General features: G+C 32.9%; 5 protein-coding genes across 6 annotated transcripts; 1 reads left to right on the top strand and 4 right to left on the bottom strand.

Moving 5' to 3' along the window:
• Nucleotides 1–530: 530 nt before the first annotated feature.
• LOC114076168 lies at nt 531–1,783 on the bottom strand. Its single transcript, XM_027915062.1, has 3 exons — nt 1,523–1,783; nt 1,376–1,427; nt 531–952 (listed from the first exon to the last, which is right to left on the bottom strand). Exons 1-3 carry the CDS (start codon nt 1,657–1,659, stop codon nt 782–784), a joined length of 360 nt encoding a protein of 119 aa, XP_027770863.1. The 5' UTR covers nt 1,660–1,783; the 3' UTR covers nt 531–781.
• Nucleotides 1,784–2,596: 813 nt separating this feature from the next.
• LOC107008715 (CSC1-like protein At4g35870) lies at nt 2,597–5,654 on the bottom strand. The gene has a single exon (XM_015207856.2). It carries the CDS (start codon nt 5,527–5,529, stop codon nt 3,034–3,036), a length of 2,496 nt encoding a protein of 831 aa, XP_015063342.1. The 5' UTR covers nt 5,530–5,654; the 3' UTR covers nt 2,597–3,033.
• Nucleotides 5,655–13,831: 8,177 nt separating this feature from the next.
• LOC107011149 (probable protein phosphatase 2C 60) lies at nt 13,832–17,446 on the top strand. Of its 2 annotated transcripts, none has more exons than XM_015210524.2 (5): nt 13,832–13,981; nt 14,596–15,009; nt 15,180–15,547; nt 15,983–16,219; nt 16,960–17,446. In XM_015210524.2, exons 2-5 carry the CDS (start codon nt 14,691–14,693, stop codon nt 17,206–17,208), a joined length of 1,173 nt encoding a protein of 390 aa, XP_015066010.1. In that variant the 5' UTR covers nt 13,832–13,981; nt 14,596–14,690; the 3' UTR covers nt 17,209–17,446. The 2 variants fall into 2 exon arrangements, with proteins under 2 accessions (XP_015066010.1, XP_015066009.1); XM_015210523.2 differs by having other exon boundaries at nt 13,857–14,216.
• A 631-nt stretch (nt 17,447–18,077) lies between these two features.
• On the bottom strand, nt 18,078–20,786 carry LOC107011150 (probable serine/threonine-protein kinase PBL4). The gene is made up of 7 exons (XM_015210525.2): nt 20,022–20,786; nt 19,714–19,917; nt 19,566–19,634; nt 19,423–19,491; nt 19,284–19,346; nt 18,878–19,200; nt 18,078–18,787 (listed from the first exon to the last, which is right to left on the bottom strand). The coding sequence occupies exons 1-7, from the start codon at nt 20,164–20,166 to the stop codon at nt 18,296–18,298; spliced, it is 1,365 nt and encodes a 454-aa protein (XP_015066011.1). The 5' UTR covers nt 20,167–20,786; the 3' UTR covers nt 18,078–18,295.
• Nucleotides 20,787–20,968: 182 nt separating this feature from the next.
• On the bottom strand, nt 20,969–22,736 carry LOC107011148 (15-cis-phytoene desaturase, chloroplastic/chromoplastic). The gene has a single exon (XM_015210522.2). The coding sequence runs from the start codon at nt 22,524–22,526 to the stop codon at nt 21,093–21,095; it is 1,434 nt and encodes a 477-aa protein (XP_015066008.1). The 5' UTR covers nt 22,527–22,736; the 3' UTR covers nt 20,969–21,092.
• Between the last annotated feature and the right edge of the window lie 544 nt (nt 22,737–23,280).

Raw genomic sequence — 23,280 nt, 5'->3', positions numbered from 1 at the left:
AATTTAATTTATGATTGTTTATTTATTTTTGTTATTTCAACTTTAAATAAATATTTATAAATATATTTAACTTTACTTAAACATTTTAAAATTATTTAAAAATTATTTTAATTTATAAGCATCTAAAATAAATTAATCCGCCGCTAGCTCTTTGTTTGTACGTTGATTTCTATTTGTAAATTTTATAATAAGATGTGAGACCGTACTTTAAAGTGTTTTAATAATGAAATAATACTATTGTAAGTGCATGACAACGGACAAGACAAACTCCTTTTTTGTTTGTTTCTTTCTTTCCACGCAGAGCATAAATATCAAATATTGTTCAACTTCATAAACTTTAATTTTTATTACTAATATATATGTGTTGTTATCTCTTTGAACTGACATGTTCATTTAAATTTTTAAAATCTCAAAATTCTCCATATATATATATATATAAATAACTTTGTTTAATTCTCCATTTTAAACCAAAAGAAGAAAAGAAGTCGATGCATTAATTAATTGCTCAAATAAATACGTAAGCTTTTTACTGAAAAGAACTCAACATTAAATTAATAATATTATTTTAAGTACAAGTCACTTTCAAAGTTAACACGTACTACTGTCTACTAATTAAAAAAATCTTCATACTAATATTTACGATAATCTAACAAAACACTCTTGCACTAGGCACAAAAAAAAAAAAGTAACTCCCCTTATAAAGGGATCTTGACTTAATTTCTCATACATCTGTTAATTAAGTAAACAAAAATAAAAAAAATTGTGATGTTTGTGTATTTTGTCAAGCTGGAGAGACAGAGGTAAAACCAAATTTATCAGACAAATTAGTTCTTGTTAAAGGTGAAAAATGCTCCATTTGCTGAATAAATTGTACATCGTGTACCAAAGGATTACTTGTTCTCCCTGGAGGAGACCCTGAGTAACATGATGGTGAATTTCTTCCATCTCTTGTCTGCATTTGCAAAGAAAAAAAAAGGGTCATTAAGTCTGCGTTTCATATTAGATTTTAAATTTTTTTCACTTTATTGTGGAGTTATAATTGAATATTGAGTTCTCTGGTCATACTTTTTGCTAAGATAATGTTTATGTTTGGATATACTTAAATATAACTTCAAAAGTGAAACGTGAAAATAGGTTATAAATTATTTTTCAAATTTGAAATACAACTTCAGTTTGAATTTGAAATTTTCATGCTAGACACCAACTTTCGTAAAAAGTGAAAAATTATTTGAAGAAAAATGTAGTCACACATGTCTAAGAAAAGCAACTATTGTCTTCAAAAAAATAAGAGGTATAATAGAGTTGCAAAATTACAAAAGAATTACCACGAGAAATTAAAAGATGTATCAAGATTTAAAGTCGTTAGATAACAAACCTTTTCAGCAACAATGTTGAGAATCCCACTTTTTCCATCAAAATTCTTCTGGCTGATCGTTCACATGAATTTTCAAAATGTTATATATTTCTCAAGAAATGTTATAAACAGATAAGTGAATCATATAAATTGAGACAAAAGAAATACCTGTTATCGTTACAATTTAGGGATTTGAGGAATTCAGGAAGAGTAGTAGTGGATCCAAGTTTTCTAGGTTTAGGGCAAATAGGTGGAACATCATTTTGCTCCTCAACAAAAATGCTCTTCACTGAAGAATGATACATCTCTGTCCTGTCTCCCTTAATTTGTTTCTCTAATTAAAATTAACATATAAAGAAGAAAATTGCATTAATTCTACTAATTAAATGTCACAAGTACCATAACTTGTGACACTTTCTATAACTGGTCTTGTTTATTTATACCTTTTCTTGGAAAATGTTTTTTTACTGCAAGTTAACATGTACCACATGTTTTGTCTCAAAGAAGAGGAAAATGAGAGATAAAATAGTGATTAGTTAGTTAAGTGTACTGGCTTTGTACAGAGTTGGTTATAGTTAAAGCTTGAATTACACAATTAATTGCTTGGTGAAGATTTTACGTAGGATAAGGTCTTTGACTAGACTTTATTTTTCATATATCTCCTTAAGTTTCTCATCTTGCCTATAATTCATTTTGTCCAAGTATTTAGGTTTCCCAATACTAAATTTCAAAAATTAAATTAATTATTACTATCTGATTATACATACATTTACTGAAGTTGAACCTCTTTAATCATACAAGTAAAATTGTCTAAATTTAGATAAGCCATATATCACGAGTCGGACAATTGAAATAATTAAGCCTCAATTTTGACTTTATCTTCCATTTTATACCCTAATGTACAATTTTATTTTGTAACAAACACACAAATATACATTTTACTTACTTATCTTCTTTCCTTACATGTGAATATAGCAAGAATATCATTAATTCTTAATCATTGTATATTTAAACTGATTGCTCACTTTCTGGTAAGAACAAAAGAAGAAGAAAAAACAATCATGCCCCCTAGAAAAGAGCATTAAAGTTTCATTGAAAGAACATATATTTAAATGAAATCGTTTCTATATTCTTTTTGAAACGGACTAAAAAGAAATGTGTGTCACGTAAAATGCCAATGGAGTACTAAATATTTTGGCATAGGGTTGACCTACTCATATGCTATAACGTGAACGCACGAGGAAACAGCAAACAAAATAAACATTTCCCCAAGATTTGTGTTTAACTTAAAAAAAGATACACTCCAGCTGTTACGACTACTGAGAAATGGACTATCCTGTAATGCTGAAAAGCGAGGACAAACGAAAAGGCAAACATCAATGAAAACTCTAGCTCTTTGAGAAAGGCACTTGAGCAGATGTTGAGGTAAACAAACAACATCTATTCACTCTGTAGATTGGTCAAGATCTGATCATAAAAATACAGACTGCTACTACAGTGGAACCCGTTAGACATTATAACATGTGCTCTTGTGGTCCTAAGCCAAATGTCTGTTTCCAACCACCAAAAGGATGAACCAAGAAAAGAGGAGAGAGATCTGATAGATGCAGAAACACTTCCAGTTACAAAATAAGAATATATACAAAATGTCAACACAAATCTGTGGTTGTATTCACAGGTCATGAATTATACGTATCCCAATCAAATGTAGGTTGTGAGAAAACCTCATAATCAGTTGGCCCTTCGACAATGTTGTCAATAGTCTGTATGCCTTGTAATAACGCTGGCTGAAAAGAATCCTTATCAGAGGGCAAGAGTTTATACACCACAAACAATCCAAGTGTGAATATGGCTTGAAGCTTAGTTGAGTCTCCTCGTACAGAAAAGAAAAGTAGCATTGCAAGGAGGAACAAGTCAACACAAAACCTCATGATAGATAATACAGTATCCATCAACCTCCCATCATTACCAGCAGGGAAACCTCGCACTCTGTATACAAACAGGAAGTTGTACTTGTCAACTAAATACCGGTACCCAAAGTAAACTGCACCAACAGGAACCACCAGAGGAGCAAACGAACAATAGATCAGGGTTAGGGCAAATATTGTCAGATTGAAAGCATAATACTGTGCAAAATCAAACTTCGGCTTTGGAACTGGTGAGGTTCGGCTGACTGGAGGGTATTCAGACAAATCTTGTCCAGGGAAATCAATTTCATTTGGAGAGGCATCGTGTAAAAATCCATTGTTGTCAGCAATCACAGTTGAACTCCTTTCATGAATCAGAGGCCTCTCCAAACTATCAATGTCTTGATTTTCCAATGGGTACTCCTCACTCCTTTCTGGTACCAACTGAAGCATGTCATTTTTACGAAACTTTTGAAGCTTCTTCTTAATCCAAGGAATTGGAGCTAATAAATCAAAAGATATACCCAAGAAACTGCTTGTAATTAAAAATGCAAGAGATGACAGGCATGTCCTTGTCAAAAAGGAAGCAGTCATGTACTGCTCGATCTTTTTGCAATCTTCTCCATCCAAATAACACCGACCCATACTTAAGAGAGCACCCTCAAGAGTCGATTCGACCAGAGCCCTAAGCAGAATGAGATTTACCAGAAAGAAGCAAACCATTTTCAGTAGCTCAGCCCTTTGCTCACCAGATACAGTAAGATGTTGTTCAAATTTAGAAAGATAAGAAAGAACTGAAGGGACAACAATGTACATGCTCACAAAAATCAGAACATTGGGCAAAAATTGAAATATTATTGTTGCTAGCCAGCTCGAGCCCTGCACCCAGTTCAGCCACATCTGAGCATGATCCATAGCTTCAGCATTGATTATTCTCCCTGCACTTTGAATAGCACTAATCACAGCTAGTGGAGAACTGCAGAATAGCAACATCAACAGTAGGCATGTGTTCACCAACACTCTGCGCAACTTTAAAGAGAACTTTGTTGATCCCAGGTGGTTCCAGTATATGTCAGTAGCTAAAGGAGCTCTCTCTACTTTCCACTGGTTCCTCTGTAGTTGCAACTCAATGACTGAGAAGAATCGACCATATCGCCTCCTCTTCTCATTCCGGAGGTCCTGGACTGCCTTAATAGCTGTGAATACATCCTTAAATACCACAAAAGCTACACCAGCACCTCTTGCCCTCCCTTCTTTATAAGATGCCATTTCCATCTCCAAATCAGCTCTCAACTCTTGCAATTTTCTTAACCTCTCTTCATCTGAGAAACCTAATTGATCCACAACACGATACCATGTATCCTTAGCCTTTCTCCACAAAAAGCACAGTCGTTCTAACAAGCCCCACCCGTTCACACTATCATTATTATACTCGTCTTCCTCACCCTCATTCAAATAACCCCGTGACTCAATTCTTGACACTAATTTAGAGATATCTTCCCGAACCTTCACCAACTCTGTAGCTAAATCATCCAAAGCACACAAATCCATAGGCACAACTACTCTATACACCTTCCCCGGATATTTATGCTGAAAATACTCCACTAAAGGTGTCTTATCAAAACTTAAGGTCTTAGGTACACCCTGCACCATAATGGTAAAAATTGCACTGACATTTGTACCAGAATTACTCGGATTTCCATAGCCGTCTCTAAGTCTAGTAATTTTCAACCTTTCTTGTATTTCACTTATACCATAATGTACCAAAACAACAACAATAACAACAAATATAAAGTGAATCCAGAGTAATGGAGAACCTTTTTCTATATGATTTATCGTAGTCTTTGAAAACTGATCAGCCATAGGAGCCTTACCAGCATATATATTCAACGGCAACATTACAGAAAGAGAAAGAAGGGCGAGGAATAATAGCAGCGCAGAGCTGCCGCCCTCAATAAGGAGATATTGAGCAGCGTCAGCCCCGCAGTGGCGGGCGATTTCAACACCAGTGGCGTGCCAGGCAGCTAAGAGCTTGGAGATAATGGCAGTGGGACCGGGCATGCGACGGTGGTCGCTTCGAAGCTTCCCGAAGATGAAAATAAGAAGGCAACTCAAAGCTCCAACGGCGGAGATATTGAGGAGGTACTGGATGTTACCATACCAAGCGACGTCGTAATTGAAGTCTCCGTCACCGGCGGCCGGTGGAGGAGAGAAAGTGGAATTGGCTGCCATGAAAGGTGGGTCTGCAGAGAAGCTGGATTGGATCATATTGAATTGAAATTGAGATTCATCTAATGTTAGGGTTTCGGCGGGTCGAACCGATTGACCCGAGAAGGTGATGAGAAATGAGAATAACGAAAGGTAATTCCTTTGGTGTTAAGATCCAATTTTAGGTTGTTAAACCCCTTTTAATTATTAAAGCCTGTGATAATGACACAATTAGTAATTTTTAATTGGTTTACCTTAAACCGACATGTGGGAAGGAGTGCACACACACACAACCGGAATTGCTAGGCCCAATAGATATGACCCGACTTTTCTCTAATGGGCCTAATCGATATATTGTGTTACTACAACAATGGTACATCCATCACACACATCTTTGAACAAATCATTTTAGGAGAATTCTAATTGAATCTTCAATTTCAATTCATTTTAAGATTTTTATTTATATTAATGTAATGTATATTTTTATATTAAATGTATGAATTACTATATATTTTATATTTTTTAAGATTTATTTATTTGTTTGTAATTTTTTTAAAAAAAATTCTTGAGTCGAAATTAAATTTGTGGTTATAAAAGTGAAATAGTAATATATTAAAATAAGTGACATTAAACGGGTCAAATTGGCGGGACTTGACCAACCCAGTTGTTAGCTCATTTGAGTCCAATTTGTTTGAGCCCAAAATAAACTTAAGACATCTCCAACCGTACACTTTGTTTTACTCTCCAAATATAGAGTTTTCTATTTTTTCAGACAACCAACTCCAACTCAGTTCTTTATTTTACTCTCTAAAAAAGAATTTTTTTCTCTCTCTTCAGTAATATTATTATTTTTATTTCCTTATTGTTTTCTTATTCCATAATATAAATCTTTTTTTTTTATGAATAATCATCTTATATAATTTCATGTAATATAAAATTTTAATTTTTTGAAATTTTTTATTTGATATAAAATTATATATTATTCTATATTCGGAAAAGGATCAAAAATATCCCTAAACTATCTGTAATAGCTCATATATACCCTTAAACTATATTTTGGCTCAAAATTACCCTTCCCGTCAAACTATTGGGTTAAAAGTGCCATTCTAATTTACGAAAATTATTAAATGTCATGTGGATGCCACATGACACGCCACTAGATTTCAGTGCCACATAGACTAAAAGGGAAAAGGTCAAAAGTACCCTTAAACTATCCGAAATAGCTCATATTTACCCTTAAACTATATTTCGGCTCAAAACTACTCTTCTCGTCAAACTACTGGGCCAAAAGTGACCTTCTTATTAGCGGAAGTTGGTAATGCTACATGGATGCCACATTGCACGCCAATTGGGTTCCACTGCCACATTAACTAAATCCCTAATCTTAATTAGTCATTTTCCCCTCATTTCATTATTTTCATGAAACGATTTCACCCCTTCTCCCTCATTTTGCGGCTAGAGTTTCACAGTTTTCGTCCTTGTGGATATTCGTGGTTGTACGTTAGTAAAATTTTTTTCTTATTTTTTGTGTAACCACGAAAATGCACATTAAAACTCAGCTCCGAAGAAAGTTATGAAACCTTGGCCGTAAAATGACGGGAAAGTTGTGAAATTCTAGCTAGCATATTTTGAAATTGTAAACATAATAAAATAAGAAATTTTTTTTACTAACCTACAACCATTAACATCCACTTTGAAACTCAGCCCTGAAGAAAGCTACAAAGACTTAGCTGCGAAATCAGGGGAAAGTTGTGAAATCCTAACTATCACGCTTTGAAATCGCAAACATAATAAAATAAGAAAAAATATTTACTAACCTACAAGCATGAATATCCACTTTGAAACCCAGCCACGAAGAAAAGTATGAAACCCTAGCCGCAGAATGAGGGAGAACGGGTGGATATATCGTTTATGGAAATAATGAAATGAGGGGGGGGGGAGTAATTAGGATTTAGGGATTTAGTCTATGTGGCAGCGGAATCTTATTGGCATGTAATGTGGCATTCAAATGGCATTTAACAATTTCGGTTAATTAGAAAGACACTTTTGACCCAATAGTTTGATGGGAAGGGTAGTTTTGAGCCGAAATATAATTTAAGGGTAAATATGAGCTATTTCAGATAGTTTAAGAGTATTTTTAACCCTGTCTATTTAGTCTGTGGCAGTGGAATCCTATTGGCATGCAATGTAGCATCCACATGGCATCCACGTGCCATTTAACAACTTTTGTTAATAAGAAGGGTACTTTTGACCCAATAGTATGACGGGCTACGCTCAATGCGGGATTTTTGTTGGATCAGATCTTTTGGGAAGCTTTTGGACCAAGGGTAGTTTTGAGCCGAAATAAAGTTTAAGGGTATATATGAGCTATTTCGAATAGTTTAGGGATATTTTTGAGCCATTTCCGTTCTAAATTTCTAATGAACAACTACAAATGAAAAAAGAAATCAACAAGCACAACCGCAATCACAATCACAATTTCTTTAAATCATACACTAATTCCTTTTTTGAATATTGTTAAATCTAGAAAAGACTTACCGAATTACTAAATTATTGTTGTGATTTTTAAAATTATTATGTTATCTTGTATTTAAATTATTATGTTATGTATTATATTTTTAAATTATAATTTTTATCTTATCATTTATATTTTATGCATTTTTCATAGTGAAAATTAATATAACACCAAATTGTATCACAAAGTGACAAAAATTAAAAAAATATTTAAAATATTACTAATTTGAGATGAAAGTAGTATATATAAAATAAAATATTTTTAGAAATATTATATTAAATTTAAAAAGAATTGCATATATTAGAGATTTAATTAATAGTCTTATATAAAAATAACATATTAATTACAACAGAGTAAAATTAATAATATAATATTCAAAAAGTGAAATAGAGAATATGATTAGTAGTTCTCCAAATTTGGAGAACTATTATTCAACTCTCTATAATTGGAGAGCAGACGGTATAATAGAGAGAGTTTTGAGAAGACATTCTCTATTTTACTCTCCAAATATAAAAAATAGAGAGTAAAATAGAATAGAGTTGGAGATGATCTTAGCGGGTCATGATCCAACTCAATTTTTATTTTAATATTTTCAGTTTCATGTCAACTCACCCATTTGACCCATTATTTTCCCTCTACAGTCACTAATTCCTATTTACTACTCCATAATGCTTAATTTGTTATTGGTATCCTCTTTTTACCTACCACCGTCATAGAATGTGTAAAGAAATGAATTAAATAATTTAAAATTAACTCAATTTCAAAAGTTAATTCAGAATTGTTCAAATTCATATTTTAATAAAAATTAATGTAGGACTCTTTATCGCCAACTTGGAGTGATTGGACCTTAAAATCTTTGAGTATCTTATTTTAGGCCATGAATGGTGATAATATATATTAATTGTTGAGTTCAAATGTTGAGATTCAGTTTGAGTGCTGTGCCTCAAACCTTTCATAATTAGGCGTTTCTTATGGACTCCATAATTTGCGCTCTCATCCTTTCCATCATATACTTTTCTACACTCCATATGTTCCTCGCCCTCTTTTGTTTTAAAAATATATATTGAAAACAAAAAAAAAACTAAAAGCATCTAGAAAAGTCTCATTATGTATATATATACACGTACTAATAATATAACATGACTTGTAGTGCAGCAGATTGTTTTATTTTAATTAGAAGTCTGTAATTCGAATTGTAGGTGCGGAGAAAATTTTATTGAAGTATCATTTCTTGGAAGGGTCTTGCAGTATATAAGACCAATTAAATCGGACTCTAATACGGATGTGAGAACTCTAGGAAAAGAACTCTTCACTTTTTCATTCACTGTTTATTATTATAATAAAAAAATACAAAGTTAAATCACTTTGTAACAAATCTAATGTTGTAAGAACCATGCAAAAGTGGAATTAAAAAAAAATCTTTTTTTATCAAGAAATTTGGCTAAAATGATTTTTTTCATTTTACCTTTTTAAATATTTTTATCATTTTAATTTTAATGCATTTTAATTAAAACATAATTTTAAAAATTATTTAACTTTAAATGGCCAAATTTTCTGAGAATTTAGTAGTTTTCAATTAAAATATCTAAGAAAAGAAAGAATAAAAAACCAAACATCACATTAATGAAGGGATCAAAAAGGAAATGTGCACCTGATCTTTACCCCCTTTAAATAAAAGATGATTAGTGCATAATCACATGGGTTGACATTAATTACAACCTGCAAATTTTGGTTAAAGGATAAAGCAGACACTATTATAATGACCACATGCAGATTAGATTAATTCAATAAAAAAGAACAGACTATTGTTGTGAAAAAAAAACATATAATATATATGCGGCTTGATTTGGTCCATAGAGAAATAATTAATTAGGTAACGAATTTAAAAAGATAAAGAAAATTGGAATTTATTAATGTTTAAATAAGGAAGATTAAAAGCTTAATTTGTTGACTTAGCCTGTTCAATGAAATCAAATAAACAAGGGTAGCTTAATCGGCTCTAATACATGATCCTTTATTAATATTTCAGTCGGTTAATATTTTATCTGTTTCATCTTAATTGTTCATATTTTCTCACGTGAGCTTTATAAATTTATTTACATTTAAAAAGATAATTATAAGGATAAAATATAATTACTTTGATATTGAATTTATAAATTAATTAATAATTTAAAATAATTATTTTTAATAACGTCGATAAGACCAAACGGGTGATAATATCTTGGATTTTTTTTCTTCGAACATGTGAATACTTTGAGATTTGAGATGTAATATTAGGAAGTAGTCAATTAATATTATGAGTACCAACTTTCCTATGTTTTTCTTTTCAAAAAGTGATAAACTTAAGAAAAGTCAACGCGCATTAATTCTGATTAATTATTTTGGCAAAAGGACCTACTTATTATACGTGCATAAAAAGTAAGAGGAGTTTTATACGTATGATTTGAGATGAGAAAAAAATTTGAAATGAGAAGAAAGTATTTAAATATATTGATAATATTAAAAAAACATATTAAATTATCTTGATTTTATTTTAATTAAAAATGTTATTATTTGAATTCATTCTACATATTATTCATGTTGGTTGATTAATTTTATGATTTATCCTAGTGATCGCTACAAAAAAGTAAAATTAGCTATAATATGTTGTCAGAATGAAATATTTCTATATATCTATAAAATTTATTTATCATTAATTTTTTTTATGTAATGAATTACACTATAATCAAGCTCATGCATATTGTGTGACTTGATACTACAAAATTTTAATGTCTACTCACTTCTTATTTGAATAGTGTGAGCTTTTTAATGACGTTTAATTTTCCTAAATCATATCTAGGATGAGATAGTTTATTTTAGATTACTTTGTATAAAAATAGGAAGCAACAAAAAAAGAAAATCGAATCATTAAAATAACTTTATAAATTTTTTTATTCACTACGACACCATATTCATCTACTATGCCTTTACCATTAAGGAGTATGTTTTAGACTTCTATTTCTCTCATTCGTTTTCTTTTATTTAATTCCTTTAAATTCTTGCATAAAGTTTTAATTGCAATTCTCCAAATCAATTAATTATTTTTCTCCTATTTAAGACTTAATAACGAGAAAAAAGAACATCATCTCCCATTTTAAAAGAAAGGTTTTGTTATTTTCCTTGAAGAAAAAAACCTAGATAATTGATGTTTCATTTTGCCTAATATCTTTTATATATGTAAAAGTTTTCTATGTATTTTTCTTGATCAATTACAATAGTTTGTAATTATTTTATTATTGATCAATTTCTATTCCTTAAAATAGATTACTAAATCAAAATGTACTAAGTATAAAAATAATTTTTCTTTCACTCTATTTGTAGGTTTCTTCGTTTATAATATATAGAGATCAATATCTCACTGGATAGTCAGATTATCTACTCAAACATAGATATATATTTGATTGTATGAAAGATGTAAAAAATAAATTATTGTCTCAAATAAACGTATAATGCATTGTCTCAGAGATTAGCATTATTAAAAATACAAAGCTTTAAAGTATAAAGTTAAATTATCGTTTTGCCCTTATAATTATTATAGTAATATTATAATAATTTAGTCTCTTCCACGTCATGTTCATCATCCTATAACACAATTGCTTTACCCTCTTTATTTTTTAACAAAAATATTTTTTCCAATGCCTTTTTTCTTGAGTGCTTGACAATCTCTATTATTTTCATTATCCTTTTCATTTATTTGTTCATGTTTATCTAAATATTATTCTTTGGATATTTTTGTTAGCAATTATTTTCTCTTCTTGGTAAAAGTAATAATGAAGTGAATTCTCTATTTGATTCCTTTAAATGTTAGAACTCTAAACATATTTTGTAATCATAGTATGATATTATTCTAAATATTCATTCTCTTCTCATTTCTAAATTGATATGTTTTTGCTTTCATATTATTTTGGTTTTTAGATGTGTCATATTTAATTTGGAAAGTTAAGGAAGAGGTCAACATATATTTTTTAGGATGTTTCGAAATTGATATATCATCAAGTTCTTATACTCAAGTTTAAGCATTGTTTGAATACGCACTTTCATTATTTTGTAGTTATGATGGAAATGTATGCATTTTATAATTAATTCAAGCATTTTTTATAATTATAATAACTTTTATTTTATAAAATTTTGCATGATTTATTGGATATTTGTATTTTTTATAATTACAATCTTTTTACACAAAAATTGTAAAAAGAAAAATCATCAATTCTTTTCCTGAAGAAAATCGAGAAAATATTTTTAGCACTCAGATTTGAGAAATTTGGATGTATTAGAAGTTTAGAACAACAGTTATAGAAGTTCTCATCATTTTTTCTACAAGAAAATCGAGAATATATTTTAGCACTCTTTCTATTTATTTTTATTTGTTATGTTGTGTTTTTTAAATATTAATTTAATTATTTTAAAATTAAATTTGATATCTTAAACAAAAAATATTATATATTACAATTTTTTGTATATTAAAATAATGAAAAAACACATCGTAAAATATTAGTTAAAATTTTATGATTAACAAAGGAAATTCTTATGCAATTATCTAGAAATTTTACCCCTTTCCTTTATTTTTTTTATAATAAAAGTATAAATATATTTATTATTTACTTAGGATTGTATCAAGTTAAACACGAACGATAAAAGCGGATGGAGAATATAGTTATATAGATAATTTCGAAATTGATGTTTATATAGTCAACAAAATAGCTCTCGTGATGGCAAATTCAACAAGTTATTTTAAAAATAAATTTAGATATTAAAATTTTTATGAGAAGAATTGAGATAGACGACCATTAAATATACTTTAGTTCCGAAATATAATCAAATAAGAGTGTATGCACACATATAATATACAGACACACTTAACACAAGTATTTACACACATAATATACACATACATGATAGCTAGCTACTCATCATGTTCGAATATTTAGAGAATAATACTTCTTTACTTTTATTTTGTTAATGGTCATAAAAAATGAAAAATACTAATCATGTAGTACTGAGTGTTGAGAAAGGAAAAGTATATAATTGTTTTATATATTATGGTATATAAAATATTAAATGAGGGTGATATATCTAGAATTGATATAACAATATATTAACTTTTAATGAGTTAAAAATTTATCCGATAAGAAAATTTAATAATGCTTTCCATACCAATAAATTGTTAATTTTAAATTTTTATTTTATTCTCAATCATTTATTAGATAATCTAATACAAATAAATCAATAAGTCAATTTTACGATTGATTTATCAATTATAACTCAATTTTAAAAGACGTTAAATTTAATTATTTTTTAATTAAACAACAAAATTTTCTCCCCATTATAGTTAACACGTACCATTCTAACTAGTTACTACATGAGGGACACGTGCTTAACCAAAAAGATAACAAATTAAATTCATTAAGTTAAACATGTATGTTGGCCGATTAAACTTGGTTAGAAAGTATCATTAGTCAAATAATATCAAACTCTTATAAGGAAAAGTTTCTTTATAAAATAAAAGAGATGTAAATATAAATATATATATATATAAAGAAGACGCATATTAAAAATACTCGACTTGTTTTATATTTGAAGCTTCATAAATTATGTAAATTTAATTCTCATTTCGAAAAAATATATATACAATTTTTTTTCTAATAGCTTATAAGGTGGACCCAATTTGCATTGCTGGTTTTCAGCCATCGATTTTGATGGTTCTTTTTTATTTTTTATATCTGCTAAGACAATATATATATATATATATATATATATTTTTTTTTTTAAAAAAAAACTCAAAATACTACGAAATTATTTATAAAAAAAAGGGACTTTCTCTTCAGTGGTTCAATCACACTGAATTCAGAAAAAAGAGGAAAAAATAATAAAAATTTAAAAAGCTGCCTTTTTTTCTTCTTTTATCTTCTTCTTCATCTTCCTTTCCATTCTCATCTCCCACATTCAACTGAAAAACAGGTATATATATATTGAGAGAGAGAAAAAGGAAAACAAAAAACTGAAAAAGAAACCAACAAAACAGGAAAAAGACTTAATCTTTTCTCTGTATTTCATATTCTTTAACCGTATATTCTCATAAACTCTGGTTGATCTTTAATGGATCTGTAGATCTAACGTTTATTGGCTACGTTTAATTGTATTTTCACACTGTGTGATTCAGTAATATTATACCATATAAGGCCTAATCACAACTGTGAGTCTTCTTTTTTTTCATCTTTATTTAGGAGAGAAATTGTTAAAGATGTGAACTTGGTATGGTTTTTATGTTCTCTGTGAGTTTTAACTGTTCTTTGTTCATTTTGCACTTATGGTTTCACTGGGTTTTGGTTTTTACAATCTTGAAATTGACCCCTTTTTGTTTTGGACGGTAATGGGTTAGTTTGACTCTGCTTTTTGCCCTAAGTTGTTTTCAAATCTTGGGAGATTTTGTTCTTGCTGTTGAAATTAGAATTATGGGCTTTGTTTAAGCATACTGTCTAGTTTAAATCTTGGGGTTTGTTGATAAAGTTATGATCTTGGTGAAGTTATTGTCTAGTTGAATCTCTTGTTATATGGTTGTTTTCAATTTGCAGAACAAAGGGAGTAGTGGTGGAAGTTTTTAGTTTTGGAGAGCAGCTGCATCCATTTGGATGTTGAGGAATTGGCGGTAAGCAAGGTGAAATGAGGGATGTTATCAAGGTTGATAAATTTCTTGAAGGCATGTTGCCGGTCATCGGCGGATCGTTATGTACATAGTGCTACAGATTCAGCTGGACGGCAAGATGGACTTTTTTGGTATAAGGACAGTGGACAACACTTACTTGGTGAGTTCTCTATGGCAGTTGTTCAGGCCAACTATTTGCTGGAGGATCAGAGCCAGATTGAGTCAGGTTCTTTGAGCTTGCTTGATTCTGGCCCATATGGAACGTTTGTTGGGGTATATGATGGTCATGGTGGGCCTGAAACATCGCGGTATATCAATGATCACCTCTTTCAGAATCTCAAGAGTAAGCATATTGAATATTTTATTTTTTAAAACTAAACTGCTAATCTGCCAACTGCCAAGTATTAAGTTGCATAAGTTGATTGGTAGTACAGGGCAGCATGCCGGATAGTGTTTGTAGAATAAGTAGTTTGATAGCTTGATCTTGATTACACTGCAACTTAAATATTGCAGGGTCTGCAGCTGAACAAAATTCCATGTCTGTTGATGTAATACGAAAAGCGTTTCAAGCAACAGAGGAGGGATTCATTTCTCTAGTTGCTCAGCAGTGGCTAACGAAACCTCAGATGGCTTCTGTTGGAGCATGCTGTCTGGTTGGGGTGATCTGTGATGGGACCCTTTATGTTGCCAACCTTGGTGATTCCCGGGCTGTTTTGGGGAGACTTGTCAGGGCTACAGGAGAGGTTCTAGCCCTTCAGCTTTCAGCTGAGCATAATGCAAGTATTGAGTCTGTCAGACAGGAATTGCATTCTATGCATCCGGATGACCCACAGATAGTCGTTCTGAAGCATAATGTATGGCGTGTAAAGGGTCTGATACAGGTATGTTTTTGACAATGGTAACAAGGCGTGCTCTAGACTCTAGTTTGCTAGTGTGTTGTCTCATCTTGCCTCTTAGTTAAATGCAAAAATCAATTCTCATTCATTTGCAGGTTGCCAAGTGTATACTGACTTTTGTCTAGGTTCTTTACACTCCCTGAAGCTGAAGCGAATTATAAGCCTGTAAATTGTTTCCCCAGTTGTGTCTGTCTTTTTGATACCCCAAATACATTATCCTTCTGTTCTGGTTTGCTTAACGAGGATGGATGGAGTATTATACTTCCAATTGTATTATCTAACCGCATGGCTAGGTTTTTATCCTGCATTATGTGCTTTACCTGGATTCCTGTTTTTCTAATTAATTTGTTTCTTTACCTCGCTGAACATGATTTTGCTGTTTTGAGAATGTTTTTAATCTTTTATATATTAATCTGTCAGATTTCGAGATCTATTGGCGATTTATATCTCAAAAATGCTGAGTACAATAAAGAGCCATTGTATGCAAAATTTCGTTTGCGAGAACCTTTTACGAGGCCCATATTGAGTGCGGATCCAGCGATTTCAGTGCATGAACTCCAGCCACATGATCAATTTCTCATCCTTGCTTCCGACGGTCTTTGGGAACATCTTAGCAATCAAGAGGCAGTTGATATTGTCCAAAATAGCTCTCACAAAGTATGATCCTTCACTCGAAAGCATAAAATATCTTATTCTTTTATTTCTCAAAATTATTTATATAATGTCATGGATTGAAAGTTGGTCTGATTTTCCTTAGGCAGTGCCTGTCTATATTTTAAGCACATTACAAACTCACGTAGCCTGGTAGTTCTTTTCTTTGCTAATCACCGCATTATTGCACTGAAAGCTTTAATTATAATTTACTCCCCCCTTTTGGTTATACACAGTTGCATTGCATCTTAAAAAAATTACATCATGTTACATTGTGTGCTGATTTAGAGAGCAGATTATTTCAGTAATAACATCTTGTAGTCACTAATTATATTGCTCGTAAAAAGCACAATGCGTTAGAAATGTTCCATGTCTTTGACATACCAGAAACAAATTGAACTCCTATTCTTAGATACTCATCTATAGTCAATAAAAGGCAAAATTATGTGTACCACGAGCACACCCATTTGACGAAAACATTAGTTTCCTTAACAAAAGCTATCAGATTAGCGAACGACAATTACTTTGTGAAGTATGAAAAATGGAAATAAGAAACTTCAAAGGTCATTCTTCGGATGCTTGAATGGAAGTACAAAGGGCTTATACTTCCCTGTCAAATTCCCTTTCGTGTATGTTGTTCCGTGTGTTGCCATCATGAATAAGGGTTGAGGTTCATCTGAATGTTGATGGACTTCAATGTTGAGCTTATTAGGAAAGTAACTACATTTTCTATATTCTTTCTTCAGGGAAGTGCTCGGCGGCTTGTAAAAGCTGCACTGCATGAAGCGGCAAAGAAAAGGGAGATGAGATATTCTGATCTAAAGAAGATTGATCGTGGTGTGAGGAGACATTTTCATGATGATATCTCAGTCATAGTCGTGTTTCTTGATTCAAATCTTGTGAGTAGAGCCAGCTCACTTAGAGGGCCCTCTGTGTCTCTGAAAGGAGGTGGTATGAACTTCCCAGCAAAAAGTCTGGCTCCCACTCCCACATAACTTGGTACTGCTTGACCTTTCCACAGTGTTGTATACTTTGCTGTATCCTTTCTGAAACTTGTTATGACAAGATCCTTTAGTAGATTAAAGAGAAATAACAGAAAGTGCGGCACTAATTTATTCTTTTGTTGTGCAATGTAATGTTTTTGATGTTCAATGTAACGTTTAACTTGGAACAGACGTCTTTATTAACTTTATAAGTAGGCAAGAAGATCAAATTTTCTTTCTTGAGGATGAACTTCTCTGCTTATATTCTAACAATTTTACTTGCTCACTTTTCTGTGGTAAATGTAAATGAATGCCTCTCATTTCGAACCCATAACAACAGTTTTTCCTGGAAATGGATTCTTGGACACTGTTTTCTAGTTCGGTTACCATTGGCCATCGTTGATTTTTTGAGGATTTTATCTGTCTATTATCGAATTCTTGGCACCTAACAGGAATCCGCTGATAAGTTTTTATATGACAGTACACCAATAACACCAGTGTGCTTACTAGCATCTTCCAGAAACAGCACTGAATAATGGACCATGTACGTTGTTATTGACATTATTGGTTTGACTGACCAACAGTATTATGTGGGGGACAGCTGAAAATTGACCATTTCTCTGAACGTTTGAACCTTCTCTGAATTCACAAGTCATCAAATTATCCATTTTTGTCTATTTGATACGCTTGTTGATTTTGATATTTCATGATTTAAGATGCCATTTCCTAATTATTGCTATCTAGAATATGTTCTGATAACTAGTTTTATGCTAACTATCAACTCACTGCTACCCTTCTATATCTGAGCTTGAGACCAACAATGTGAGTGAGGCACATCTTACAGTAGCTGATTGCAGTATAATGACTAAATTCAAGTGAGATGGGATGGAATAAATATTATTTATATGAAAATGAAACTCAAATATCAAAGTATGATCCCTTCCTTTTCTACTATTCTGCTAATACAAAGAAGGTACGTTTTAAGAAACCTTTTTAACCAAAGGTGTCGGGTTTGAGGCTTGAGAATGGAGAAACTCCCTATTGAGAGAACCTAAAATATGTTCTTTGCGGACTTCCATTAATCAAATTTTAACTAATATTATATGTTAAGCCTAAGCTCTTCGTTTCCACTTGTGCTTGTTTCCTGGGAAGTTCCTGTCAGTTCAAATGAGTCATCTTCAAAGCCTATACTATAGGTATCTAAGCATCTCAACTTTGGACTCCCAAAGGATAGGCCATCTATGTCCATGTAAAATTTCTGCAATCTAATGCCGTCTATGCTAACTGAGCTTTGAGAATAATCAAGTTGTTTCATTTTATGGCTTCCCCTTACGAGTGATTGGCTTGACAAGCTAGCTAATTTAAAGGAACCAATTGACGGTTGTTTATGTATGATATTTTCTGCAGAAAAGAAGGCAGACTCCAGTTCTTGCAATACTTGAGTCATGGTAGGCCTTTGTTTGGGAACTTTCACCACACATTTCAGACCAAGTTGTCCCATTTTCAACATCATCTCCATGTTGCATTCCTCCATTAAGAGATTAGCATCTATTATTTCATCGATGCTTCCTCGTTCTAAGCTAGGTCTTGCCTGCATAACAAACAATGCAGGAAATTAGTTGAGAAAATGAAATTGTGTGAGGCAGATAACTTAGAATGTTTTGTGCATTGCAACTATTACCCAATCTATAATGTGATAATTAGGATGGCCTCTAGTTTTCTCGACTACAGGTCTAGCTGCAACAAGTTGCAGTAGTATAACACCATAGCTGTAGACATCAGTAAACGGAGTCAACTGGAGAGACGTACAGTAGGCAGGGTCAAGGTACCCTGGTGTGCCCTTTATCTGACTGCTAACATGTGATTGATCCCCAATAGGACCTGATTTCACTAGCCCAAAATCTGAGACCTTGACTTCAAAATTTTCTCCTACTAAGATATTGCTCGGTTTTATGTCCCGATGAATTATACTTGGTCTGATTCCTTCATGCAGATGAGCTATCCCTGAAATAGCAAGTATTAACGTGTATCAAAACTTTGTCCTCTCATCTTCTACTGATCAACCACATAACACACTGAAAAATTACCTTTAGCAGCTCCAATAGCTATCGTCACTCTCTGCCTCCATGTTAAGCTCCTTCCGCCCCTCCCTACAACAAGCATTTCCACGAAACATTAAACTTCAGGACTAAGCAAATAATCATGACTCTGGAGTTGGAACTTTACCCATGATGTAGTCTAACAGAGAACCGTTTGGAACATACTCATACACCAGAATTTTTGCTCCCTTTGGTCCTGTCGATGCATACAACAACATGATGAACCTTATAATCTTTGACTGTAATATTAATGAAGGATGATGAATTTACCAGCTCCTTGGCAGAATCCCACCAAGCTAACGAGATTTTTGTGCTTCACTTTCGAGACCAACCTGATCTCTGTATGCAGATAACAGTTGTATCAATTACTGCAAAATCTCAGGCGTCTAAACAAAAAAAAAGAGGTATGCTTGTTTACCATTTTCAAACTCTTCAGTAGTTGTGTATAATTCAGTATGTGCCTTCTTTATAGCTAGTGTTCCCTCCCCATCAAATGTTCCTCGATAGACATTCCCAAATGCACCAGAACCAACCAGACACTCTTGACTGAAATTATTAGTTGCCTTCTGTAACTGTTCCAACTGGAACAGCTTCAACATCAGCTGTTCAGCTTTGAGTGTTCCTAATTACACAGAAAATGTCAGTAAAGCAAAAAATTCAGGACAAGAAATAGTTTTTCAATGCTCCATGACGAAGAAATAGTATATCCCTTGAAGATTCACTAACCTTTTTGGTTCTTCGGTAACCTAAAGCATGCAAAAAGCTTTCTCTTGAAGCAGAAAAAAATTGAACAACCAAAAAATAGTATCAAAATTCCTGCTGATACTCCTCCCCATATGTGTTGCTGACTTTGAAAGAAACCTCTACTCATTTTTCTTCTAGTTTATCCTACATCTATTCTACTACGCCTTTCATGCCTTAATCTTTTCTTTGCATTCAACTACTTCACTAAGTGGCCGAAAGCAAGAGTAGTAGGTCTGAAATACTTATTCAAAAGGATTTAGTATCTCTGCCGGCTGGCTATTCATTTGTTGTCTTTCCCAGACTTGGTCAGTTATCCTTCTGTCCAAGCGGCACATATGGCCAAAGAGGACATGAAAACATATATATATATATATATATATGCATGTAGATATGCAGAAATATTCATATGAAAACGACTTAACAGTAAAAGCCAGAGAATGTGATGCGTTATCTTCATATTATATAAAGAGATACATAACTGGGGAGAAGCTTCTAATTGCAATGAAATGAAATGATGGTTATGTATTCCATGATATTATATAGTTGTTGGCAGCATCAGACACTGTATTTAGGAAAGACATCACTGTCTGCTTTATCTTATTAGAAGCATTAAAGATACCTACAATAGACCCATTAGTATATTTGCATCAAGACAAACAATGTCTTCATAATCAAATAGGGTATACTACTATAAAATTCATTGCAGAGCTGTACAATTAAGTCGCGAACAACTTGTGAACATTAAGAATTCAAGAATCAGGATCATCATCCTCTTGTCCTACCTTGATTCTCAAGAACAAAACGATCGAAGCTACGTTCAATTGCATAAGTATAACAACCATGTTCTTCTCAGTTGTAAGTTCATACCATGCTATGTTATAGGAACAACAGAACAAGTCATACCGTATCGTCTTCTATCTGGATAGTACAGTTCAATACACAATTATTGCATGTAAATGATCTCGAAACGTTTATAATTCCATATACAAATAAATCAAGAACATTCAAAACTTCTACTTTTACACAAGTGGAGAAAAACTCAACCAAAATTAGCTATACATTAACCAGAGCTTTATCTTGTAACAAAGTTTCTGCTGCTTTTTTCCCAGAAACTAAAGCTCCATCAAAAGTAGCGCTAGTCACATAATCTCCACAAATGTACAAGCCCGGTTTTACTTTCGGGTTCTTCTTCAAGTTAGTGGGTGGGCATTGGTTCGGTTGGGCAAACCCGATCCTGTACATCCTCAAGTAACTCCATGACCCAACTACCGACTCCCCAAACCAACCCGATAGCTCCTTCACGACCCGATCCACCAGATCCTCATCTGCCACATCACCATAAAGCCCCACAAGCGTGACAGAAACCAGTGCCTTCCCTGCCGGAGCATAAGAGGGAGCCACATTGGTCGCGAAGAACATGTTATTAACGATTCCTTTACCCGACCCGTTAAGAAGAAGAACCGGATCCTGCACCGGAACTTTGCCTTGGTCAGCTGAAAAATACAAACATACTGTGCTCCGAACCGGTTGCCGAACCTCACCGGTTTTTTCTCCCGCCAATAACTTGACAGCTTCAGGCTCTTCAACTGCCAATATTACCCCAAATTCACTTTCCAACATTTCTCCATTTTGTAGTATCACTCTTATTTTTGTGCTGGAATCCGATCCTGAATCAACGGAAACAACACGTGTATTGAACAATATTGAATTCGACGGTAATTTTGCCGCCAACTGTTCCGGAATGGCCGCAATGCCCTTCGCCGGAAGTGTGTTGTCACCAAGAGCTAGGCATTTGAAGATGAAATTGAACAGCCGCGACGTTGTTTCAAGCTCTCTATCGAAGAAAATTCCACCAAAAAACGGTCGAAAGAACCTTTCCAATATTACATCAGAAAAACCGATCTTCTTCAATAAATTCATCGTAGGTTCTTCATCAGCACTCAATATTTCATCATCTCCTTGCGTCAAAACTTTCAATCTAGTCAATCCTATAAGTAATTTATCCACAACTGAACCAATTGGGTTAGTTAAAGATTGCAGGGCATCTGCGAAATGCCGGAGAGGATCAGCAACGGTGTGGAAACGACCACCATAGTAAACCTGAGCCCCCGAATAGAATTTTCTGAGGTCTAAAGAGTCATAATCAAGGACTTTTCGGGCTTCAGGATAACCAGTAATGAAAATCTGGAAACCACGATCAAGGGTATATCCGTCAACTACATCGGACCGAACGCGACCTCCAACGGCATCAGAAGCTTCGAGAAGGAGAAATGGGATGTTGTCAGCTTGAAGCCGAATGGCAGCTGCTAGGCCAGCTAAACCGCCACCGATGACAATGACTCCGGTGGTATTAGGCTGAGAAGTTGAGCCAACGGGTATATTTGAGGAAGCATACGGCGGTTTTAGTAGTGGGAAGCGGCGGCGCGTGGAGAAAAGAGTTGAGGAAGGGTGAGGGAGAGTGGCGGGAAGGCAGAGACACGGCGGCATTTAGAATGAACGGAAACGGGAAGGACAAGTATCTAATGTGGATTTCGTTAGTTACATGCTATCCATTTGGTGGGGCCGAATTCTGTGGTGGAAGGCGTACATAAGTTATCCAGTTCCTTATTTCTACATTTTTTTAATCTATATTTGGTGACCCAAGAAAACAATGATCTAGCATATTTAATCGCAATTGTAAAAACTGAAACACTATCATGTACGGGGTACTTTAATCTTAAGAGTCGTTTGATTAGAAATAAGTTATCTCAAGATTAGTTATTTAATCCACCATATATATGAAATTACTATTTGAATTATTTCATCACTATAATATAAATGATCGAATAACTTATCCTAAAACATGACAATCAAATAAGATACGATTTTTTTATTCCATTATCATTTTCTTATCTCATTACTATATATTTTTATCAATCACATTAAACGACCCCTTACTGTTACATGTTAGATATTTTCTGTAAGTCAATTTTTTTTTTTTTATTTGTGCTTTGATACTTTGATTGGTAAAATATTATGAAAAATGAAAGAAAATGATTTCTTGAAAGTGAGAAAAACAACTTCTACATTTCCTTTAATTTGCACTATGTTTCAGTTTGTTTTTTTTTTTTTTTTGGTTGAACCTGTTTTTCCATCAAATTACTAGCAAAATTGAAAAGGTTTTCTTTCAACGTGTTTTATTAAATAAACACTTTTGGGAAGGAACTTTTTTTTTTTTTTTTGGGGGGGGGGGGGGGGGGGG

Source organism: Solanum pennellii, chromosome 2 (genome assembly GCF_001406875.1).
Source record: "Solanum pennellii chromosome 2, SPENNV200".
NCBI classification, from domain to species: Eukaryota; Viridiplantae; Streptophyta; class Magnoliopsida; order Solanales; family Solanaceae; genus Solanum; species Solanum pennellii.
The sequence above is the reverse complement of the archived record's forward strand: the minus strand, read 5'-3'. Positions and strand labels throughout refer to the sequence as shown.

Coding starts and splice junctions, on each gene's coding strand:
- LOC107011149 (XM_015210524.2), top strand. CDS start 14,691: ATGTTATCAAGGTTGATAAATTTCTTGAAGGCATGTTGCCGGTCATCG. Junction 15,548..15,982: donor GTGTAAAGGGTCTGATACAG/GTATGTTTTTGA, acceptor TTAATCTGTCAG/ATTTCGAGATCTATTGGCGA. Junction 16,220..16,959: donor TCCAAAATAGCTCTCACAAA/GTATGATCCTTC, acceptor TTCTTTCTTCAG/GGAAGTGCTCGGCGGCTTGT.
- LOC107011150 (XM_015210525.2), bottom strand. CDS start 20,166: ATGAGTAGAGGTTTCTTTCAAAGTCAGCAACACATATGGGGAGGAGTA. Junction 19,635..19,713: donor TACTGAAGAGTTTGAAAATG/GTAAACAAGCAT, acceptor ATCTGCATACAG/AGATCAGGTTGGTCTCGAAA. Junction 19,347..19,422: donor TCTGTTAGACTACATCATGG/GTAAAGTTCCAA, acceptor TGCTTGTTGTAG/GGAGGGGCGGAAGGAGCTTA.
- LOC107011148 (XM_015210522.2), bottom strand. CDS start 22,526: ATGCCGCCGTGTCTCTGCCTTCCCGCCACTCTCCCTCACCCTTCCTCA.
- LOC114076168 (XM_027915062.1), bottom strand. CDS start 1,659: ATGTATCATTCTTCAGTGAAGAGCATTTTTGTTGAGGAGCAAAATGAT. Junction 1,428..1,522: donor CTAAATTGTAACGATAACAG/GTATTTCTTTTG, acceptor GTGAACGATCAG/CCAGAAGAATTTTGATGGAA. Junction 953..1,375: donor TCAACATTGTTGCTGAAAAG/GTTTGTTATCTA, acceptor TTGCAAATGCAG/ACAAGAGATGGAAGAAATTC.
- LOC107008715 (XM_015207856.2), bottom strand. CDS start 5,529: ATGATCCAATCCAGCTTCTCTGCAGACCCACCTTTCATGGCAGCCAAT.